This window comes from Ambystoma mexicanum, chromosome 10 (assembly GCF_040938575.1).
Source record: "Ambystoma mexicanum isolate Mex_15411 chromosome 10, UKY_AmexF1_1, whole genome shotgun sequence".
In the NCBI taxonomy this organism is placed as follows: Eukaryota; Metazoa; Chordata; class Amphibia; order Caudata; family Ambystomatidae; genus Ambystoma; species Ambystoma mexicanum.
The window spans coordinates 1,380,432,392-1,380,452,924 of NC_090932.1; the positions used below are offsets into that span (position 1 = coordinate 1,380,432,392).

A 20,533-nucleotide genomic window follows, 5' to 3' on the forward strand; every position below is an offset into this window, starting at 1 on the left:
TTCTGGGCGATTATGGCTAGTTGTTGTTCCAGCGGGCGGACGTTATCTTCTGTATCCGACACCCTTTGTTCCACTTCTCTGACCCTGGACGACAGGTTGCGGAGATCCTGGCGAAGGAGAGATACTTCCGTGGAGACACCTCCTATTTTAAGTTCCAGCGAGGTTCTCGAGTCCCCAATTGCCTTCATTAAGTCGTTCAGGGAGAGTTCCAAGCAGAGAGTTGAGGGCAGATACCTCTCCTCGGTTGGGGCCTCCCTGTGGAACAGCCTCCCTGCCTCTCTCAAACTTGAGCAGAACCACCTCTGGTTCTGGAAGCAACTAGAGACCTTCTTTTCGCTTCCGCTTTCTCTGTTCCTCCCCCCTGCTGATGTCCCTGACTGTTATGCGCACTGGTCACCTGGTTACCCTCTGAACTCTGGCCCAGGCTCTTGCATGTCCAGTTGCCGTTGCACTGCCTCCTGGCAGCCCCAGCACTTGAGGGTCTGTACTTGCAACCTTATGAGCCACCCGCTGGCTACAATTATTGAGTTACCTGCACTTCTCCCCCTCCATCTTCCTTGCACTTGCGCAATCTGAATGACACAAGTCCTAGTAAGATTGTTGTTTTGTCCTCCCTTTGTTTCCCCCTCCTTGTCTTGTTGTGCCTTGAATCGCTTGTGTACAGGCATGTTATAAATGCCATATCATATCCTATATCACACCACTGGCTCTGCGGCTCAGCGTGGTTCGGTCCCTTCAGAACAACTCCTCTACAGAGGCTTGCCTCTGCGTAGGAATCGCTCTCCTCCCTCACCCTGAGTAGGAGTTTCCTTATGGTTTGTGGGTGTCATCACAAACAAAAAGTGTGTGTCTTTGACTTTGGTGCTCAGATGAAATCCAGCATTACCTGAAGCCGAAGAGATGGCAGGAATGTCACTGATTGGTGAAGTCAAAACAGGAGTAAAAACATTTCGAAGGGATTGGTTCCTCCGACGTATTCCACATCTATGACAGGTAATCACCACAGCTGTGCTGCTTAGAAAAATTGTCGGCGACCTGCGTCGATGACGTCGATACGCTGTCGTCGAGGGCCTCCGTCGAGCTGACGTCACTGGATGTTATAAGTAGGACGCACGACGCCCGTAGCTTCAGTTCTGTTTTTTCCGCGAACGTGTTCGCTTTGGAGATCTCGGCGCGCCTCGGTTCTTCTGAGTACTTCTATCGGTTCTTCGATCTTGTTTGTTGTGATGATATCGAAATGTCTTCATCTTCTTCTACCCCGCGGCCAGGTTTCAAGAAGTGTCGGGACTGCGGTTCCAAGATGTCGCTGACGGACCCGCACAATGCCTGCCTCTGGTGCCTCGGTGAGGACCACGCCACGGATGATTGTGACGATTTCCAGTCATTAACATCGAAGGACTTGCGGGAGCGAAAGAAGAAGCTTTCTGTCGGTAGGGTGTCCAAGCCCCGAAAGTCGATATCCGCTGGGCTTTCGACCAACAATTCGAGAGGCGAATCTCCATGTCGTCGTCGGCGTAAGTCCAGGGGGTCTCGGTCCCAGAGTAGGTCCCGCCATTCCTCTGCCTCTTTGAGGCACTCGCAGAAGCGCCGTCACTGGTCGCCTTCCCCGTCTTCGTCCGAGGACTCCGCCCGTAGGCGGGTTGCTTGTTCCAACAAGCATTCCTCTCCTGCGGAATGGGATACATTTCATAAGGAGATGATGGCGATTTTTGAATCGCAGGGCTCCGTTCCGTCCGCGCATTCGGAAGAAGCCAGCAGGGAACATGCTAGGGCCACCGCTCGCATGCCTTCGGGCTCGGGTGGTCGGCGCAATCATCGGGAGCCTTCGAGGTCCCGATCGGACAAGGTGTATCGCTCTAGACATGCCCGCTCCAGGTCCCGGTCCTCGACACCCTCGAGATCGTCAGAGCCTATGAGGTCTTCAAAGAAGATGTTGACGCCATCAGCGCCTTGTCCGTCGAGGGACTCTCTAGAGGCTCTGCCTCTGAGGAAGCCATCGACGCCATTGGCGCCGAGGCCGTCGCAGGACACGCTCGGGGCTCTGCCCTCGAGGCCTGTGTCGAAGCCATCGACGCCACGCTCGACGCCAATGCCGATTCCGTCAATGCCTTTCGAGGAGGCTTTATTGGAGGTGCCCCGGAGACCGGTGGAAACAGAGGAATGCTCTGGCCAAGTCAAAAAAATGTGGTTGGGCCTTTTTCTGTGCCCTCTTCCAGGGATTTATTCCAGCCTCTTGATTATATTTCTGAGGTGGATGAATGGTCTGAGGAAGGTTTGGTACCTGATGTGGTGCCTGACGACCTGTTAGCTGGTCAAAGCCAGCTGGAAGATTTGCGTCAGTCTTTGCATGACGCCAGTGGTCTTGATACGTCCCCGGAGGTTGAGTTTGGCAGGCCTGAGCCTGGTACGCATGCTGAATCTTCATACAGGCACCTCATGTTGAAGGTGACTGAGTACTTGGAGTGGTCTGCGCCACCAGTGGATTTTCTGCAGGATGACCTGACAGATATCTTGGACCACGGTCCACCAACTGACTCGGTACTGCCATTCCAAATGGCCTTGCAAAGAAGGGTTGCGGCGGCTTGGACTGCTCCGGAGAGTCTCCCGGCTGTGAGCAAGTCTTTGCCGAAAAAATACAGTCCAGCCAGTAGCGACCCCTGCCACTTGACTACGCACCCCACTCCGGAGAGTTTGGTGGTGCAGGCGGCTACGGCCCCAGCAAAGCAGGCGTTGTACCCTACCATCCCTCTTGATAGGGATGACAAGCGTTTTGATGGCTGGGCAAAGAAAGTGTTTTCTTCAGGGAGTATGGCTTTACAGGCAGCCAAATCCATGTGTGCCTTAGCACGTTTCACTCACACTCTGTGGAATTGTGTGTCTTTGGCGGCTGAACATATTCCCAAAGGGGAGGAACTGGATGGTTTTCTTGCTCTCGTTCAGGATGGTAAGGATGCCATGTGTGAATCCGTTCAGTCGGGTCTGGACATGGCAGATTGTGTCAGCCGGTCCATGGCGGTGAGCACCGTGATGCGCAGATTTGCGTGGTTGCGGAAGTCGGCGTTTGCTCCTGACGTACAAGCCCGGCTTCTCAACATGCCCTTTGATGGTGAACATCTTTTTGGCAGCAAGGCTGACGAGAGCCTTGAGATTGCAGACCTCCAAAGCTGCAGCGAAGTTGTTGAGCGCTGCAGTTTGCCAACCTCCGCCTTTTCGTCCTAGGGGACAGCAATGGAGGGGAGGCTCCTTTCGATACTAATCTTCCTTTGGTAGATCAAGGGGAGCTGCAAGTCAAAGGGGCCACCGTAGGAGTGCCAGAGGTGGAAAACAAGGTACTCGAGGGGCCAAGGCCGCTCGGGCAGTTGCCTCTTTGCCCTCAGGCAATGCCGCAGCCGCTTTAGCTCAGTCATGAGGCCATGTCCCATGGTTCGCCGGTTGGGGGAAGGCTGGCGCAGCATCTTGTAGAATGGCGTGCCATTACTTCAGATGTGTGGGTTCTGGAGATAATAGCCCACGGCTACTGTCTTTCTTTCCGGCAGAGGCCTCACGACAATCCACCAGGGAATCTCTTTGAAGAGTCTGGATCCGCTCCTTGCGCTGAAATCAAATCCCTGCTGTAGAAAGGCGCCATAGAACGGGTGCCTGTAACGGAGAGGAACAAGGGATGGTATTCCCCATATTTTTTTATCCCGAAAAAAGACTGGGGATTGAGACCCATCATGGACTTGCATGGTTTGAACAAGCTCCTCAGGGAGGACAAGTTCAAGATGGTTACTCTCTCTCAAGTCCTCCAGGCCCTTCAACTTCAGGACTGGTTGGTGTCTCTCGACCTGAAGGATGCTTACTTTCATGTGCCGATTCATCCCAAGCACAAGAAGTACCTGAGGTTCGCTGTTGGCGACTCACATTTTCAGTTTTGGGTCCTGCCGTTCGGATTGACCTCCAACTGAGGGTCTTCACCAAGCACATGGTGGTGGTGGCAGCGTATCTCAGGAAATGGGGGGATTCACGTCTACCCCTACCTGGAAGATTGGTTGATCAGGGCGCGCTCTCCCGAGCAAGTCCTGGATCATCCGTCCGTCACCTGCCACTCCCTTCACAAGCTGGGCTTCTCCCTCAACTTAAAGAAGTCGCACTTGACACCTACCCAGCGGCTCCAGTACATCGGAGCAGTGCTCGACACATCCCTGGGGCAGTGTTTGCCTCCCCAGGTGAGGGCTCATCACATTCAGCAGATGGTGCACAGGTTTCAACATGCCTAGAGTCTTCCGGCGTTTGAGTTCTTGAGGTTGCTCGGCATCCTGCATTCTTCTGCTGCCAGAGGCCAGGTTGCGGATGAGATCTCTGCAATGGGCTCTCAAGCTGCAGTGGTCGCAGTCCTCCGGCAGGATGTCGGACCCCGTTCAGATGCCGCCCTCGGTCGCCCAGGATCTTCTGTGGTGGGCCGTCGAAGGCAATCTGATGAAGGGGGCTCCATTGTGGCTACCCTGGCCAGAGGTAACTATCGTGACGGATGTGTCCCTCACGGGATGGGGAGTTCATGCCAACGAGTTGACAGTCAGTGGTCGTTGGTCTCCGTCCGAGTCTAGACTCCATAACAATCTGTTGGAGCTGTGGGCCATCAGGCTAGCCCTGAAGGCTTTTCTGCCGTCTGTGCGGGGGAAGAATATCCTGATTCTGACGGACAACACAGTGGCCATGCACTACCTCAACAAAAGGGGGGAGGCGGGGCAGGGTCTCTCCCTCTGTGCAGAGATGCGATGCAGCTCTGGTTCTGGGCCATCCAACAGGAAATTTCGATCTCGGCAGTTCATCTGGCCGAAGACGAAAACGCGCCGGTGGACGCTCTGAGCAGGCAGAGCACGGTCTGTCACGAGTGGGAGCTGGCTCCGGAGATTCTCCTGGAGATCTTCGCCCTTTGGGGGACCCCACAAGTGGATCTCTTCGCCACCAGTGCCAACCGGAAGTGCGAAAGAACCTGCTCGTGGGAATTTCCTCCAAGAGGCGCCTTAGGGGACGCGTTCGTAGTGGAGTGGTCCTTCCCACTGCTGTATGCGTTTCCTCCAGTCCCCGTCATTCCGCAAGTGCTGCAGAGGTTACGGAGGTTCGGTTCTCAAATGATCCTCATTGCTCCGGCATGAGCCCGGAGAACGTGGTACCCGGACCTTCCCGACATGTCCATCTGCTCTCCATGCCGTCTTCCCTATCGAGACGACCTGCTCTCACGGGAGGGAGGTCAGGTTCTCCATCCAGAGGTCAAGTCCCTCAACCTTCATGCTTGGCTTCTGAAAGGTTGAGGTATAAGGATTGGGACCTTCCTGAAGACGTGATGGAGGTGTTGCTTTCGGCCAGAAGTCCTGCAACAATGTCCCTGTACCGTTGCCGTTGGAGAAAGTTCTGCGACTAGTGCAGGGTTAAGAATGTGGATCCTTTTTCATGTGCCATTCCTGTGGTTCTGTCTTTTTTGCTTTCATTAGCCCACAAGGGCCTGCAAGTCGATACCATTAAAGGTTACCTGGCGGCGCTGTCCATATTTAAGCGCTCGTCTGAGGAGTGTTTTTATTTTAAGATTCCTTTGATTTCCCAGTTTCTCAAAGGCGCTCACAAATGTGTTCCCACCGTCACCTTTCCAGGTGCCCGGTTGGGATTTGAACCTGGTTCTAAAATTCCTCATGGGAGCTCAGTTTGATCCTTTACATTCTTGCCCTTTGAGACTGGGCCTTGAAAACTGTATTTTTAGTTGCGGTCACTGTGAGTTGCAGGCACTTTCCGTTAAGCCACCCTTCACGGTGTTCCATAAGGACAGGGTTGTCCTTGGGGTTCGTCCTTCTTTTCTTCCGAAAGTTGTGTCGGAATTTCATTTAAGCCAGAGGTTTTTCTTCCGGCGTTCTATCCTCCTCCGCATCCTGGTAAGGAAGAGGAGAGGCTCCATAGGTTGGATCCTAGGAGAGCTTTAAGTTTTTACATCTCACGCATGCCCCGGGTCAGAGTGGACGATCAGCTCTTTATAGGATACGCTGGAAGGCATTTGGGACACGCTGTTACTTAACAGACTTTGTCTAGATGGATTATCTTGGCAATTTCTGAATGTTACCGCTTAGCAGGTAAGGACCCGGTTTACGGGCCCATTCTACTAGGGGTGTGGATGACTACTGCCCTGCAGAGGGGTGTTCCTATTTGTAACATTTGTGAAGCAGCCACAAGGGCCTCTGTCCATACTTTTGTCAAACACTACTCCTTGGATTCTATCCATAGGGAAGATAATGGCCATTGGCAAGGCGGTCCTCTATTCTGCAATTTAATTGGGCATTCTAAAATTCTAAATTCTTTCCCACCTCCTTACGTTGGTAATGCTTTGGGAGTCTGTCATAGATGTGGAATACGTCGGAGGAAGCAATCCCTTCGAAGAACTTCGACATCGCTCCCTCCCTACCTGCCCCTCTACAGAATTTCTTATGCGATTGCAGCTTTCGTTTCCGCAAGGCTTTCTGTAGTCTTTCTGGCAGTAGATTGGTGCCACACGTTCTGGGAAAAAAGTACAACTTAGGCTACGGGCGTCGTGCGTCCTACTTATAACATCCAGTGACATCAGCTCGACGGAGGCCCTCGACGAAAGCGTATCGACGTCATCGACGCAGGACGCAGAAAATTTTCCGAAGCAGCACAGCTGTGGTGATTACCTGTCATAGATGTGAAATACGTCTTCGGAACATCCCATCGAAAGAACGTTACCAGGTAAGAAATTAACTGGTTCTTTTCCAAGTTCCTTGTAGGCAAACCATACATTCTGAACTGGTAGGTCCTTATCGGACTGGGAGTACTTGACCCAGAAAGGGGTGTCCCTCCCAGTGAGGTCCCACTTGCCCAGAGCCCTAGAGAGGGTTTTGCGGAGCAGGCTCACCGCCCTAGCCTCACAAGGGGTGGCTCCCCTCGGGGGGGGGGGGGGTTAGGGGAGGGACGAATTGACCAGATCCGTTACACTACTTACAGTTCTCTGTGACTGCTGATCTGTGATCTCTTCTCAAAGAAAGCCAAAGCATCGGGCTGAACACCCCCTCCAGGCAGGCAGAATTATTTGTTCTCAGTAAACATGCAATTGTGAGCTGCTCCAGAGGCCCCCCACCCCCTTCACAAAAAGTCTTGAATGGTAGACTGACACAGACTGATTTCCAGGTAATTTGCAGTCACCTGGTACACTGCTGCCATCTAGAGGGCTGTGGATAGTGCCTTTTAGTGCATACAAACGTTTCTGTAGGGACACGTTTTTCCCTGTGAGGTCCCGCTTGCCACCAGTCCAAGGGGTAAAGTTGCTTAGCGGGCTCATCTCACTAGCCTCACAAGGAAAGGTTCCCCCCTAGGGAGAAGGGACTGAATTCCACAATTCGTCAAAACTGGGAGTTGCTTAACGCAATGGGAGTCCTTATCCCTAAGAGGGGAGTCACTCCCAGTGAGGTCCCACTTGCCCAGACCCCTAAGGAGGGTCTTGCTGAGTGAGCTCACCTCCCAAGCCTCAAAGGGGGTAGCTCCTCTCTGGCGAGAAGGGACTAATTGTCCAGATTCGTCACAGCAGGCATTTTGCAATATTCATATGCAGGCTTCAGCACTGCTTCTCTCTGAACAAAGGAGTTTAACAAACACTGGTTGGTTGCCAGAGTTAGTTACTGGCCAAACCGTTCTGGGTCTCATCAAGATTCTGATCTGTGGGGAGGTTCAGCATTCAGCAAGACTTCCTGAATTCCAAACAACGTTTTTGTGTAAGGAGACATGGAATGTGTCATTTTTCCCAGCTCTCTGCAACCTCCCCTCCTCCCCTCCCCCCCCATCTTCCTCTCCTGCAATCATTTAGAGGGAAGCGCTTGCTGTATCTGGGCAATGCCCTGAGCCTGGGGACTTGCATATACCATTGTTTTGGCTCTTTGGTAGCACAAGTGGCAGCAAATAACCTTAACTAAAAATGGGCACTAAACAAATTTGACTTGCTTTGGTAAAGTAGAAGTGTGTATCCCAGGAGTGCTCAGGGCTTGCAATATCACCTTGTCCACTTGCATTGTTGAGGGGATTTTATTAATATCTAGTACCATTCGCATGGTACTGTACCTTGCTGGCTAGTATGGTAATGTTTAGTGCTTTTATTTGACGTTAAGTGCAACAGTTTGCAGTAAATTGCAAAAAGGTTTCAATGTGCGTGGATGTCCTCCGGTTGGCAGAATTGCGCTAAAAATGAAGTTTGCTTATGGTGACGTGCACCATTTCACAGAAAGCAGTTGTAATTTATTTTTCACTAAGAACCATTGGTAAGTGCATTTCTCTTTGAGTATGAAAACTAAGAACTCGACCTGCATGTCCAGCGGTATGTTTAAGAATTTGCAAGGCATGGTGCGATTGTATAAGTGTTGCTTTAATTGAGAAGACCTCTTTAGTTACAAAAAGATACCAGATCCACTCATTGCATTTTTACAGTTTGATGTTCCACAGCAGTTAAAATATATTAACATTGTTAGATTGTGTATTCTAATTTCAGTGCTGAATGCCAAGACCAGTGTTCGGGAGAATTCTCTCTTTAGGCTGAATTTCCTAACCTAGTGAGCCCCCCAGCAGCTTTGCTGGATTTCTGGAGTTTGTTTTTTTTCTCCTGCCAAGAGTGAGACTCTTTTTCTCCCACTCTTGGACATGATTTGTGGTATTCCTTTGACTGGTAATGTGTTTTATGGGCTATGGGGTCCTTTACTACATAGGGTCTCATGTGTTTTTACTATGTGTGTTACACAGCACCCTCCGTGCAGTAACACAGGGGTGTCATAGTGAGACCCCACCATAGACTCCATACCCTGGGACTGACTACTGTCTCCCAGGGCATGTAAAGTCACCATTGGCTTTACTTGTCCCAAATTATGAACAGAAACCAGTACAAACCATCATATTGTGGACGTACTGGTCGGGGCAATTCGATTGCCCCGGGGTCTGTTAATCGAGGGGGCACGTTTCCGTCCCCCCTGATCGAGTTTTGGCTGGTGGCAGTGGATACTACTTTTTATATTCCACAGCGAATATATCCCTATGGGGTTTTCCCATTGTTCGAGGCTACCAACTTTAGTTATTTAATTCTCATAGCCTCAAACATACCGCTGGTTTATTTATTTAATATTAATTCGCCGGTTGGCATTTTTTGCCAGGACTCGATTTTAAAATGGCGTTTGTGTTCTCTTCTGTGACTCCAACCCAAGTCGAGCCCTTTGTTCCACTTTTTGGCAGGCTTCTCCACAGAAGCCTCCAAAAGTGGTGCCACTCTGTCTGGGTACCACAGGGGGTGTGGGAGGGGGTTTAGGCACCCTGGACTGAGTTACCTTGGTAACTCAAGTCGCACTCTTGTGTGATTGGCCCAAGTGGTAAGCCGGCTGGCTCACCACTTAGCATGTTTGATTGACAGCTAGGCTGAGTGAATGGGGGTGTGCTGCATAAAGGCAGGGCTTTGGGGACTGGAACTTCAGAAGTCACCACAGGACCTGAGAATCCGACGAGGGAGAAGCTGAGCCGACCTACCACGATGACACCACTGGTGGAGCCCTGCAGAACCGACTCACCACTTCCCGACGACAGAGAAGATCTCCTGGCTGGAGAGGCTTCTTCCCCTGACTGGTGGGCACAACCAGTTTACCTTCTTCTCTTCGCACCCCAGGCCGTCTTGTGGTCGAATTGCCCGTGCCAAGCACCCCGGCAACCGGATAGCCACTTACCACTGGACCGCAAATAAAAGGACCGCTCCTTTTACCTGAGAACTTCGCGGCTGGTTTCTTCCCTGGCAGTGCAACGGACTCCTGTCTTCCTCCCCGACGAGATCCTCTCTTCCCCCGGACGAAGCACCGACTTGCATCCGCTGCCAGGAACAACTGCCCCCGCTGGAGTATTCTCACCACTTTAAGGTACAGTGTCCGCCAGGCCTCCCTTTCTAAAGATTGCTACAAGGTAATAATAACCCCTTAATCTTCTGGACTGGGCTGGCCGCCTTGACCTTCTAACTGGTCCCTTTCTTTTGGTCCAACTCTTTTTGAACCTTTGCAAGACTCTTGTGCACTTCAACCGTGTGACCTTGGACACATTTCGTTCTGATCCTCTTAAAGTGGATTCGGCCTACTGAACTCTAACTTAACGGTTTTACTTGCCTTCCTCTCTTGTTTTGATCTTATGAAAGTGTTGGGATCTGTTTCATATTATACTCTGCTTTTGATTAGAGTGCCATCTGCGTTAAGCACTCACCGTTGTCTGAAAATAAGGGGGGCTTTACTTAAGACTTGTCTAATATTCTTCTAAGGGAGTGTATATCTTTTAGTGACTGTGTTTTTGAATTGCTTACTATTAGTGCCTGTGTGTTTTTTAAGATGTGGTTTTAAATAATTCTATCTCTTTTACACCAAGCTCTGGTCAGTGTTTACTTGTTCTACTGTGTTCTTTTGACCTATTGTGAATACTCTGTATACTGCCTAACTCTTCTTAATGGAAGTCTGACTGCTCAGCCAAAGCTACCAAGTGAATCTGTGTGGTACAGACTGCTACCAAGTGGGTTTACTGCCAAACACCTGTAGTCTTAAATCTTTTGCAGTGGTCTCAGAGGGAACTGCACAGGTTTCTGCCCAACAACCAGTTGAAAGACCTCCTTGCTTTTTCGTATGTTTGTCAAATGATCTGTCCAGAAAATATTTACAGCTGCTTTGTCTATTCTTCGGTTATGGTTTGGAATTTGAAGAGCGCACGAAAAAGCAAGGTCTTCTAATTAGTCTTGCACATTCACTGCTAAAGATCTGATGAGCAGCAGCTAAAAGCAGGATCTTGGTATCTGGCATCACCCAGTAATCGGGACTTGCAAGTCTTACTTACAAAGGAGATGCTAACAGGAACATTTTGTTCTTTCATGTTTGATCCTTTTTGCTTTAAATGTGTGTTCTACACAAATTCATTCACAAACACACTGTTAAAATACAAACATACCTATGCAAGTTTAACTGTTTGTCTGGGAAGTCAACCTGGTGCCAAATAAACCCGAGCTCCTGGTAATTTCTATCCCTGCGGTTAGAGAGCTTGTTTCTCTGTGGTTGCCGGTTAAATGATTCTGTCTATTCAGATATCCGTGAAACAGTTCCACAAACGATTAATGTAAATGGTGCAATGTACAAAACTGAAATTGTGTTTAGCTTTGTTACTCAGATGCAGTTTCTATCTTTTTTACAGCCCCTCTCTGGGCTTCAGTTAACAGAGGGGTTCTAATCTGTGACGAATGCTGTAGTGTTCATCGCAGTCTGGGGCGTCATATTTCTCAAGTAAGGCATCTGAAGCACACATCCTGGCCTGCAACACTTCTACAGGTAGGACATTTGAGTGTTAACTGGAGCCCTCATCAAACCTTGTATATAAAAAAAAAACACCTGCTTCTAATGTTAAGGATGATTGATGTCCCACCAGGTGAAGTAGTTTGGCAGTGATGTTTGTAGATAGCGGGCGATTCCTGTTTTGTATGTTATTTTATTTTGTTATAAAGCTTTTTCGCCAACTGTTGGTGTATATACAGTTGCGGAGAATAGTCCAATGTAAATGTGATAACCTGTTTATTGAATTCACACAGAAGGACATTGGGCAGGCAAAGTAGAATGTGTGCTCTGACAGAAAAATAGAAGAGTAAGCAATAACCAGACGTAGTAGAACAAACAATAAGGGTGTGCCTGTCCATCATTTAGCGGCGATCATTTAAATAAACGGAAGTAGGGAAAAGTGAGTGTTGCTGGGGGGAAAATTGAACAGCAGGCAAATGGAAAGAAGATGGGACAATGAGGGGATAAGTGCTTGTGTTGAAGACCCCTGAATACAAGACAGACAAAACTAAACTGGGGAAGACTAGGAAGAGATCTCATAGTGAAATTGTGAGAATCATGAGGTGGGGATCGGGGGCACTTTTTGAAAATGAATTGGCAAGAGAGCAGATAAGAAAGCTAATGAATAGAGCATAAAAGGAATTGATTGGCATAGAGACCCTACACTGACCGCCTACGTAAAGTCAAACGATCCAAACCCGGCGGCTCCAGCTTCCTCTAAATCGCTGCCAAACAGTGGAACTCCTTTCCCCCTCGCAGAGAGCAAAAGAGTCCTACTGCGTGTTCCGTAAAGCGCTAAAACACAGCTGTTTTCCTAAGTCTGAAACAAGCCTTATGCCTTCTCACTGTACTTAATGTATTATATGTCATAACCAATTGTCCTAACCATTGCAATTTCCTCACCTGTAAAATCCATCCCATGTCAAAACTAATGTAAACGACCTACTGCATTTCATAACCAATGCTAATTCCTGTACCTGTAACAGCTTTCTTATGTCAAACGTAATGCAAATAACCTCTTGTACCAGCGCCTCAATGCCTCTGGGCTGTTTGTGGGCTTTACAAATGAAATAAATAAATAAAAATGGTGAAATCCTAACTGATCCCCACGGTTGCTCACTAACCTCCAAGCTAGTTCTGTTGACTTTGTTCATTTGAAGTAAGCAATAATACAGCTAGTGGTTAAAATAGTTTGACAAATCGAAGCCTAACACAGGAAAAGTCCAGTAGGCTTGGATCCCCATTGGGTCGTACTAGCCAAAGCAATGTAATGACACATTCCTTCACTGAAAGTTAGTGGTAAGATGCTGGATATTCCAAGCAACATAGCTCTGTCCTAATTATTTTATACAAAATTACCTGAGTTGAGCTTTTAATTGGGGGTGGTGCGCTCAAACAACTTCAGTTTTGGCAAAGCATAACATGTTTTATTTGTCCGTAGAATAACATGGCATAATTTAAATATTGTGGCAGACCGTTCCCAGAAGACAGAAGGGCCCACTATGACATATTTCTCAGAGATGCACTGTTAGAAAAGTTTTTCTGAAGTCCAACTAAGGGCTTAGTACAACTATTCAACTGAGGCAGTACAAGACTCCACTCTGTAGCACCTGAGTTCATGGTAGCGTAGACAGAGCAGCCAGTGTTATCTTAGTAGGGAGAGGGGGCTGTAGACTTAGTACAAGTGAAATTGTAATACAAATGATACAAAGAAACACTGAAACACTTTGTATGGTAAAAATAAAGGATTTATTTAAATACAGGTAGGCCCAGATAAATCTAGGGCTACGTAAGCACTAAAACATTATATGAAAACACAGTATAAAAACACACTATACTTGTAAGTACACAGACCCAAGTATAGACCTTATTTGAAGTACTTAGAAAATGAAATGAAGAGACTCCTTGACTCTGCGCCAATTATTCAAACTCGTATTTTATTTCAATAGACGCCCTCTAACACGTGTTTCGGCTCTTCAGAGCCTTTCTCAAATCAGGGCTAAAAAACCATACTGTATTGTCAATTAGAGAATTGCAAATATCTCATTAGTAAACACTGGCGTATATAAAATACAATCCATGACACGTCACCCATATCCACATTGCAGAAAGGGTAATGCATAATGTTTGTGACAGAGATTAGGGGTTGGCGATGGGGAGGGTTGTATAGGGAGTGAACAAAATGCAATTGAATTCAAGTCCTCATATGTGGGGAGAAGGAAGAAGAAAGTGGAAGAAAAAAACAAACAAAAGAGAAAGAAAAAGAAAAACCTATCCGGTTAGCAAAGAAATGTTCCAAATAACATATCCATCAGTGCTTGCGGTATGCTATTCCTCATATGAGTATTTTTACATTTAGGAATGGGTAATTTACCCAAATGATTCAAGGTATTCGCTCTCGTTAGTTTAGTGGTGCTCCTTTGTCTTGGGGTTAATCCCAGAATGGCCCCTGTCTTCTTTTTTTGCCATTTTAGTGTTTCTTGTCGTTTCTTGTTCCTTCCCCCGACATCCAGGGTGGGAAATTCCTTTTTGTGATTTTTGTGTTTGGCGGGAGTCCAGTCTGTCTGTGAGAGCAGGAAGTGAGGGAGGAGTCCAAAGCTCTCCAGCCCTTTGTCTTGCGCCTTGCTTGAATGGGGACAAATCACAGTGGGGGTGGGGGGGTTTGCTGTCCTGATTGGACAACCAGACCGCCCCTTCTTGTAAAATGCAGGGAGAGAATGCAGAGGTTGTGCTGTAATTCCTGATAAATACTGCGAACCTGGAAGCTGAAGACATGTCGACCACTGGTACTTAAACCGAAGAGGAAGATGAAGGAAAATCGGCTGAGACGATTTCCAGCGACCGGAGAGCCTTCTGTGTAGCCAGAGCCTGCTGTAGCCCTTCCTTCCAATTGATCAAGGGCCTCCGAAAACGACGACCCCAACCCAGAGCCTAGTGAGACCCAATAGACTCAAGGATTCCTACATTTTGAGCCATCCCACGCATTGCTGCGACCTTGCGTTGTTGCAATACCCCAATACCCTGGGACCTCAAGCCATCGTGCGGTGCACGGTCTTCCGAATTCTGAATCTCGCTACTTCGTGGGCATCCTGGTGGATCGCCAGAGTCACGAATCGAGTCTGAAAAGTCCCCTCACCAGAGTGCTGGACCTTTGTAACGACGATCATTCAACTGCGATTTTCTGTCGTCTTCTGTGCTGCTTGATAAGGCGCCAAATCCGCTGAACAACATTCAGCCGCGAGGGAAACCTTGCCTAGAGCTTTCATCGATCCCTGCTGCAAAGTCCTCTTCTGAGGTCTTGTTTTCAGTCTCAACGACAAGGAATCCACTGACTGGATATTTGGCTGCAGACCCTGAAGTTCTCCTGCTGCAAAATCTTCAATGCGGAGGTACTGTGTTGGCTTGGGTATGTACTTAACTTAGGCCTGTTAGGATTTCTGTGTAGCTGTGGGTTGTTTTCTGTGAGGGGGAGGCCTCTCATCCAGTGCACCCAGTCCCACTGTCTTCTGCGAAGCCCCTGGACCCTCTTCTAACTCAGAAGTAAAGTACTCACCTGCTTGCCCAGTTTTCCTAAGGAACTCTGACTTTTGCTACTAAAGAACCTATTCTGACACTGCCTGTTGGTCACTAGTCCTAGTGACCTCCCCTTCTGCCACTGAGAACACTCATGCTCCAAGAATAAGGGAAAGACTTTGAAAGGATTGGACCTTCTGCCTAGAAAAGAAAACAAGTGTTTAAAAGTTACTTGTAAAGAGTTGGTTGGTAACTGCAATTCTATCCTTGGGAACTGTAGTTCACGCAAGGTTAGCACAAGAAAGTTAAAAGGGGAGCCTCTAGGGCAACCCAGCAACATCAGGCACTTATTGCCAATAAGTTGTTAGAGGATAACTTTAAAAAGACACTATGGAGAGTCTTAAAAATGATACCCATAAAAAAGAGTTAAAGATTATGTGAGTGTGGAAAAAGGTTCCCACTCACTGAGGTATTAAGGAAAAATATCCCACTAGTAAAGCAAAAAGTTCTGGGGTTAAACCAGGAATGGAAGATCCTATGCTAAGGTGACATTTTCCCACTTAAAAGAAACTAAGGATAGACTATGTCAGGAAGTCCAAAGCAAATATCTGTGTCCAAAACCTATACTTTCCTTTGCATCTAATTGGATACACTGTGTAGGGATGTCAGCATTAAAGCAAGTAGTGTTCAAATAAAGGTTCAGAGCTTCTTCTAGCTCTCGGTTTGTTAAGGGTTTCCCTTCTCTAAGTTCAAAATAGTTAACAATGCAAAGGGGTTCCCTTCCCCAAGCATTCAAGTCTTTTAACTTTCCAAAACAACACAATTCCTTGGGACAATTCCCAGCGTTTCTGATTTGGTTACCTTTCACCAATTTCATGTAGTTCTGTTCCTTAATTTCAGATTGCACAAGATGTCCTTGCTTTTCAACATAAGCTTCTTTGTGGGTGCTTTCAGTGGCTTTTCCAGAGGGGGGTGCACTCGGTCGACGTGCAGTTGTCAGACCACACAGTCATGCATCCGACACACCTTACTTGCTGCTTCTTCATAGGCATGTTGCCTTCAGCAAGTCTGAGCTTACAGCATTCCAGCAAGGCCTCTGGCCACCACAAGCTCATTCTCTCTCGTGTGGCGCCTCTCTGTTAGCTCTCTGTGGCTCTGTCACACTTCTTATTCTTCTCTCGCAGCTCAGGCTTTACATGGCCACCAGCCTCCAGCTTCGTCATCCTCACTTCCCGCTGCATACGCTCTGCATCTTCCATGGTCTCTCGAGCACTCAGTCTGCCATGCTGCCTTCCATGAGAGGTCTGCTCTCATCCAGCAGTCTGTAGACCTGCTTCCACAGCCGACTCCTTTTCTGTTGTACTTGCTGCTTTTAAATCTTCGGCCAGATTGATTGGTTCAAAGAGGACTAGACCACTCAGTGCTGAATCAGGAGTTCTGCACTACTCGTGCTGGCCTCCTCCTCGTCCCAGTACATAACTGTTATTTGTATGCATGTGTGTCAATAAAGAAAGGATGTGTTTCTCTAGTTGGTCTCTTCCTTGTCCCAGTACCAAACTGGTGTCTATTGGGGAATGTTTTAGGGGGATCATAGGGAAAGGATTGACTATAGCCTATAAAGGCTTGGGGGACAGTGGACTCATTGTGAAAGGAGAATGGGGTATACCATGTCTCACCTAAGGGAGTCTATACCCGCTCCTCAAGTCTCCTCCACCCAGGTGATCCTGCCTTGTATATCCATTCCCCAGGGTCAGGATCCGATAGCAAGGGCCTTTACCAGGCCACCTTGGAAGAGGATATATTGGGGAAAGAATTGAGGACGCCCTCCGATTCCTCACAGCGTAGAGAATTGTGTGATGCGATCATGGGGCCTTGTGGACAGCCACAAAAGGCAAGGGAGGGTGGTGAACCTGGGCCAGGTAGAGGGCTTCGAAGATAGGCATTACATCCAGCTCTCACTCTCATACCTACGTGCCTATTCAGTAATTCTCCACGCTATCTCACTGCGAGAAACAAGAAGGCACTCATCAGGCAGACACTTTGCTCTAATAAAGATGTTCTTTTGAACTGTCCCCGGTTCTCACTAGAAAAAGATGGGAGGCTCTAGCTTTGATGTACCACTGCCACTCACTTTGAAAATGATCCCTGCCCTTAGTTTAAAACGTGCATTAAGACCTACCTTTTTGATAAGGGAAAGACTAATTCTTCTCTTGATACTGCTTCTCTCTGCTTTGCTGTTTTTTGTTTGCGAGCACTCTGAGGCCTTTGGGTGTGCAGCGCTATATAAGTAGAAAATAGAAAACAAATAGAAATAGGCATATTGTCAGCCCTCTGATCAGCTTGCTACCTCTCATAAGGTTACTTGCCCTGTGTGGTTCCCAACAAGCCCCCACACTGCATCACCCATACCCCTTACTCTCCCCAAAGATTATCTTACCTCTCAAGCAGTCTTCATGTCCATCTCACTCCTGCTTCTCTTCCCAATCAGCCAGACTGTGCAAATATGCCTCATTCCAGTTTGGAGGTGCTGGTCAAATCCTGGTTTTACCTTTTGCAGTCTTGGGAATAGTAGTCATTGGCTTATAATGGAGAAGTGCAGGGCTAGAAGCCCAGAATATAGGAGTAGGAGTCCTGGAATGCAAAGTTAAATCCAGGAATGACTAACATCTCCTGAATGGAATGGGGCATGTTGACATGTATGCATGAGTGCACTGTTTCTCATGTAAAAAAACGATTGGAGAGAGAGAGAGAGAGAGAGAGATAGGGATGGATGGATGGATGGGTGTTAAACCATATTTGCATATTACCGCCTTATTATGAATATTGGCCTAAGCCCTTTCGCGTTACACAGAAAACCGCTTCTGAAATGTTCCGTTTTTTGATCGATGGCGCTGCCATTTTAAGAATCATCCGCCATTTTGATTTCAACTCTTGTTTCTATGTTCTAAAATGGTGGACTTTGTTTTCAATTTGCAGCCAAGCTGAATGACCTTTGAGTTTTGTTAATGTTTAGGCTGACCAAGAGCAGAATGAATTGCCATCCAAGTGTTGTCTGCGCTCACAAGCCTCATCCTTATATAAAAAAAGCAACAATGGAAAACAAACTCGGACTGTGTGGTCTGGCTGGACTGCATTGTAGCGATTCTTGGGACAAGGCTTACCGTGGATGTTGGGGAGAAATCTCCAGAATGGCTAATTTCCCTTACCGAGTCCCTCAGCAGCTTTGCTGGATTTGTAGGATTTATCTTTTTCACCTGGTAAGAGTGTGAGCCCTTTTTTCCCACTCTTACATGCGTTTTGCTGTGTGTGTTTAACATTTTTGTGTTCATAGTGTGGAGCCTCACCTACTCCACAGGCATCATCTTTTCACTGTGTGTTACACAGCACCTTCAGTGCCGTGACACAGGGTTGTCTTTCAGACTTCCCACTGACTCAATTTTTCTTGGACTGACTACTATCTCCCAGAAACATGTAAAGTTGCCATTAACTTTATGTAGTCTCTTTAAACCACAGACCCAGTACACCCCATCTTACATGGAGTATTGGAAAGGGTTAATACTTATCCTTTTTGTCTTTTTCTCTTGGAGCACTTTCGCTCCCTTTTCATCAAGACTTGGCTGGTGGTAGTGGTAACTACCCTATGTTTCCTACCGCAGTTATCTTAAATAACCATGGTATTGTTTTAGGCTATCTTGGTAGCCTCGAACTTAAACCCGCTTGACCATATACGTTTTTATACGGTTCCGGCTGGGTTTATTCGCCATTTCTTTTTGAAAATGTCTTTCTCGTGTTTTTCTCTGCGCGCCAAACCAGGTTTGGTTCCTTTGTTCACCGTCTCTTTTGGGCTTCTACACAGAAGCCCTCCTTGGGCGCCTGAAAGTCTGGGTATGAGGGATTTTTTAGGACCCCTGCCATGGGTTCCCTTGGTAACCCAAGTCGCACTCCTGTTTGATTGGCTAGGTGACTGTCCGGCCAGGACAGCCACCCTGCTGTGCGATTGACAGCCAGGCTGTGTGAATGGGGGAAAACTGCATAAAAAGCAGGTCTCTGGAATTGGAAAGGCAGATTTGTCACTGGAACGAAAGAACCGACGTGGAGCTGACTGAAGAGTACCCCTACCACGACTGAACCGACCGGTGAAGCCCTGCTGCAGGTCCGAATCCTGGAACTCCAACGACCGAGAAGATCCTCCAGGAATCTTCTTCCCCTGAGCTGGTGGGACCAACCAGTTCACCCAAACTGCAAGCCAGGACTGCCTCCTCTGGTCGAATTCGCTGTACAGAGCTACAGTGGGCCGGATAGCCAGGAAGGTCGGACCCTGTTTGGGTTTTAAGGAGTGCATCTTTTATTTGTTGCTTTGCTCTACTGCTGGTTTCTTCCCTGGGTAGTGCAGGACCCTCCAGTCTTCCTACTTCGTGTCAGTCCGACAGTCGCTTCAGGAACTATGATCCTGCAGGAACTACCGGGAACGTGCGCCTCAGCTACAGCTTCTTCTCCATAAAAGGAACTGTGCAAATCTGGTTGCTTGTTTCGTTCAGCTGCGATGAAGGTGCTTGAAACCTTTCGCCAATCCGAAGGCTTGTCCTTCTCTTCTCTTTAAACTAACTTTTCTGTCGATCAACTTCGTCCGGAATTCTTGGCAAAGACTTAACCGCGAACTACTCTGAACTGTGTGATCTTGATCAAAAGACTTTTGTCCTATTGACTTTGGGCCTAAGCCTATTTGATTTGATTCCATCACTGTAGTTCCTTTTTCTAGATTGCCCTGCTTGCTTACTTGTTGGTACTGCTCAGTTTTAGCCTAACTTTGTCTTTCCCTCCCTTTTTAATTTTGCTCCCACTTCAATGGTCAACTTAACTTGTCTAGAAACGTATTGGGAGTGGTGTGGTGTACTGGTAACATGATTTTCCAACTGCTTTACTTTAGTGAAATGTTATACAACTGATGTGTAAATAAATGTATATTCTTTTACTCAGAAACCTTAAATCAGTGTTTGTTTGAATTATAGTAATTGCTGTCCTTTGTGTAACTATTTGATACTGCTCATTTACTCTTGAGATAAGTCTGGCTGCTCAGCCATTGCTACCACTTTTACTGTGTAGTACAGGCTTGTACCAAAGATGAATTTGTACTGTCACTTGTAGTCCTAATTGTGTGTGGTGTTCCCAAAGGGTACTGCATATAATTCTGCTTAACAGTGGATTAGGAAACCAACAATCTTATTGTATCTTCATGGACATGCAAACTTGCTAAATCCGTTGTACAATATTGTAATATTTGACATATGAACTGGGCACAAACTCGAGCCAGTAACTTATTAGTGTGAAGAGGGGCTGGACAATGTTTCAGAAATAGTATAAATATGTCTGTGTTTAGATGTCCAGCACTCTCACTCCTCATTGTGTCTGCTGGTACACACTGCGAGGTGTTGGGTATCTGTTTTGCTTTGACTGTACAGAAATAAAAGATACTTGTATCTTTTCAGCCCGTGATTGGTGTATTTCATTTTGTGGTACTAAGCCTCGATATTCCTTTGGTCTTTCACGGATAAGTTTGCTGCATCCCCATCACGGGCAGCTGGAGCTGCCAGACAGAGGTAAACCAAGCGGGAACGAAGCGGTTCACGGAAGGCATTGCCGGTCAACGGGCGAGAAGCGGAGAG

The 20,533-nt window shown here is 47.6% G+C and overlaps 1 protein-coding gene across 13 annotated transcripts in view; it reads left to right on the forward strand.

The window, feature by feature from the left end:
- Positions 1 to 20,533, forward strand: part of GIT2 (GIT ArfGAP 2) — a 2,415,297-nt gene that overhangs the window by 174,650 nt on the left and 2,220,114 nt on the right. For 12 of the 13 annotated variants that reach the window (XM_069619395.1, XM_069619396.1, XM_069619398.1 and 9 more), the window contains exon 2: positions 11,221 to 11,354. The exons of the other annotated variant lie outside the window; for it this stretch is intronic. In XM_069619395.1, the coding sequence (XP_069475496.1) occupies positions 11,221 to 11,354 (134 nt within the window). The remainder of the gene's footprint in view (positions 1 to 11,220; positions 11,355 to 20,533) is intronic. 13 annotated transcript variants of the gene reach the window in all.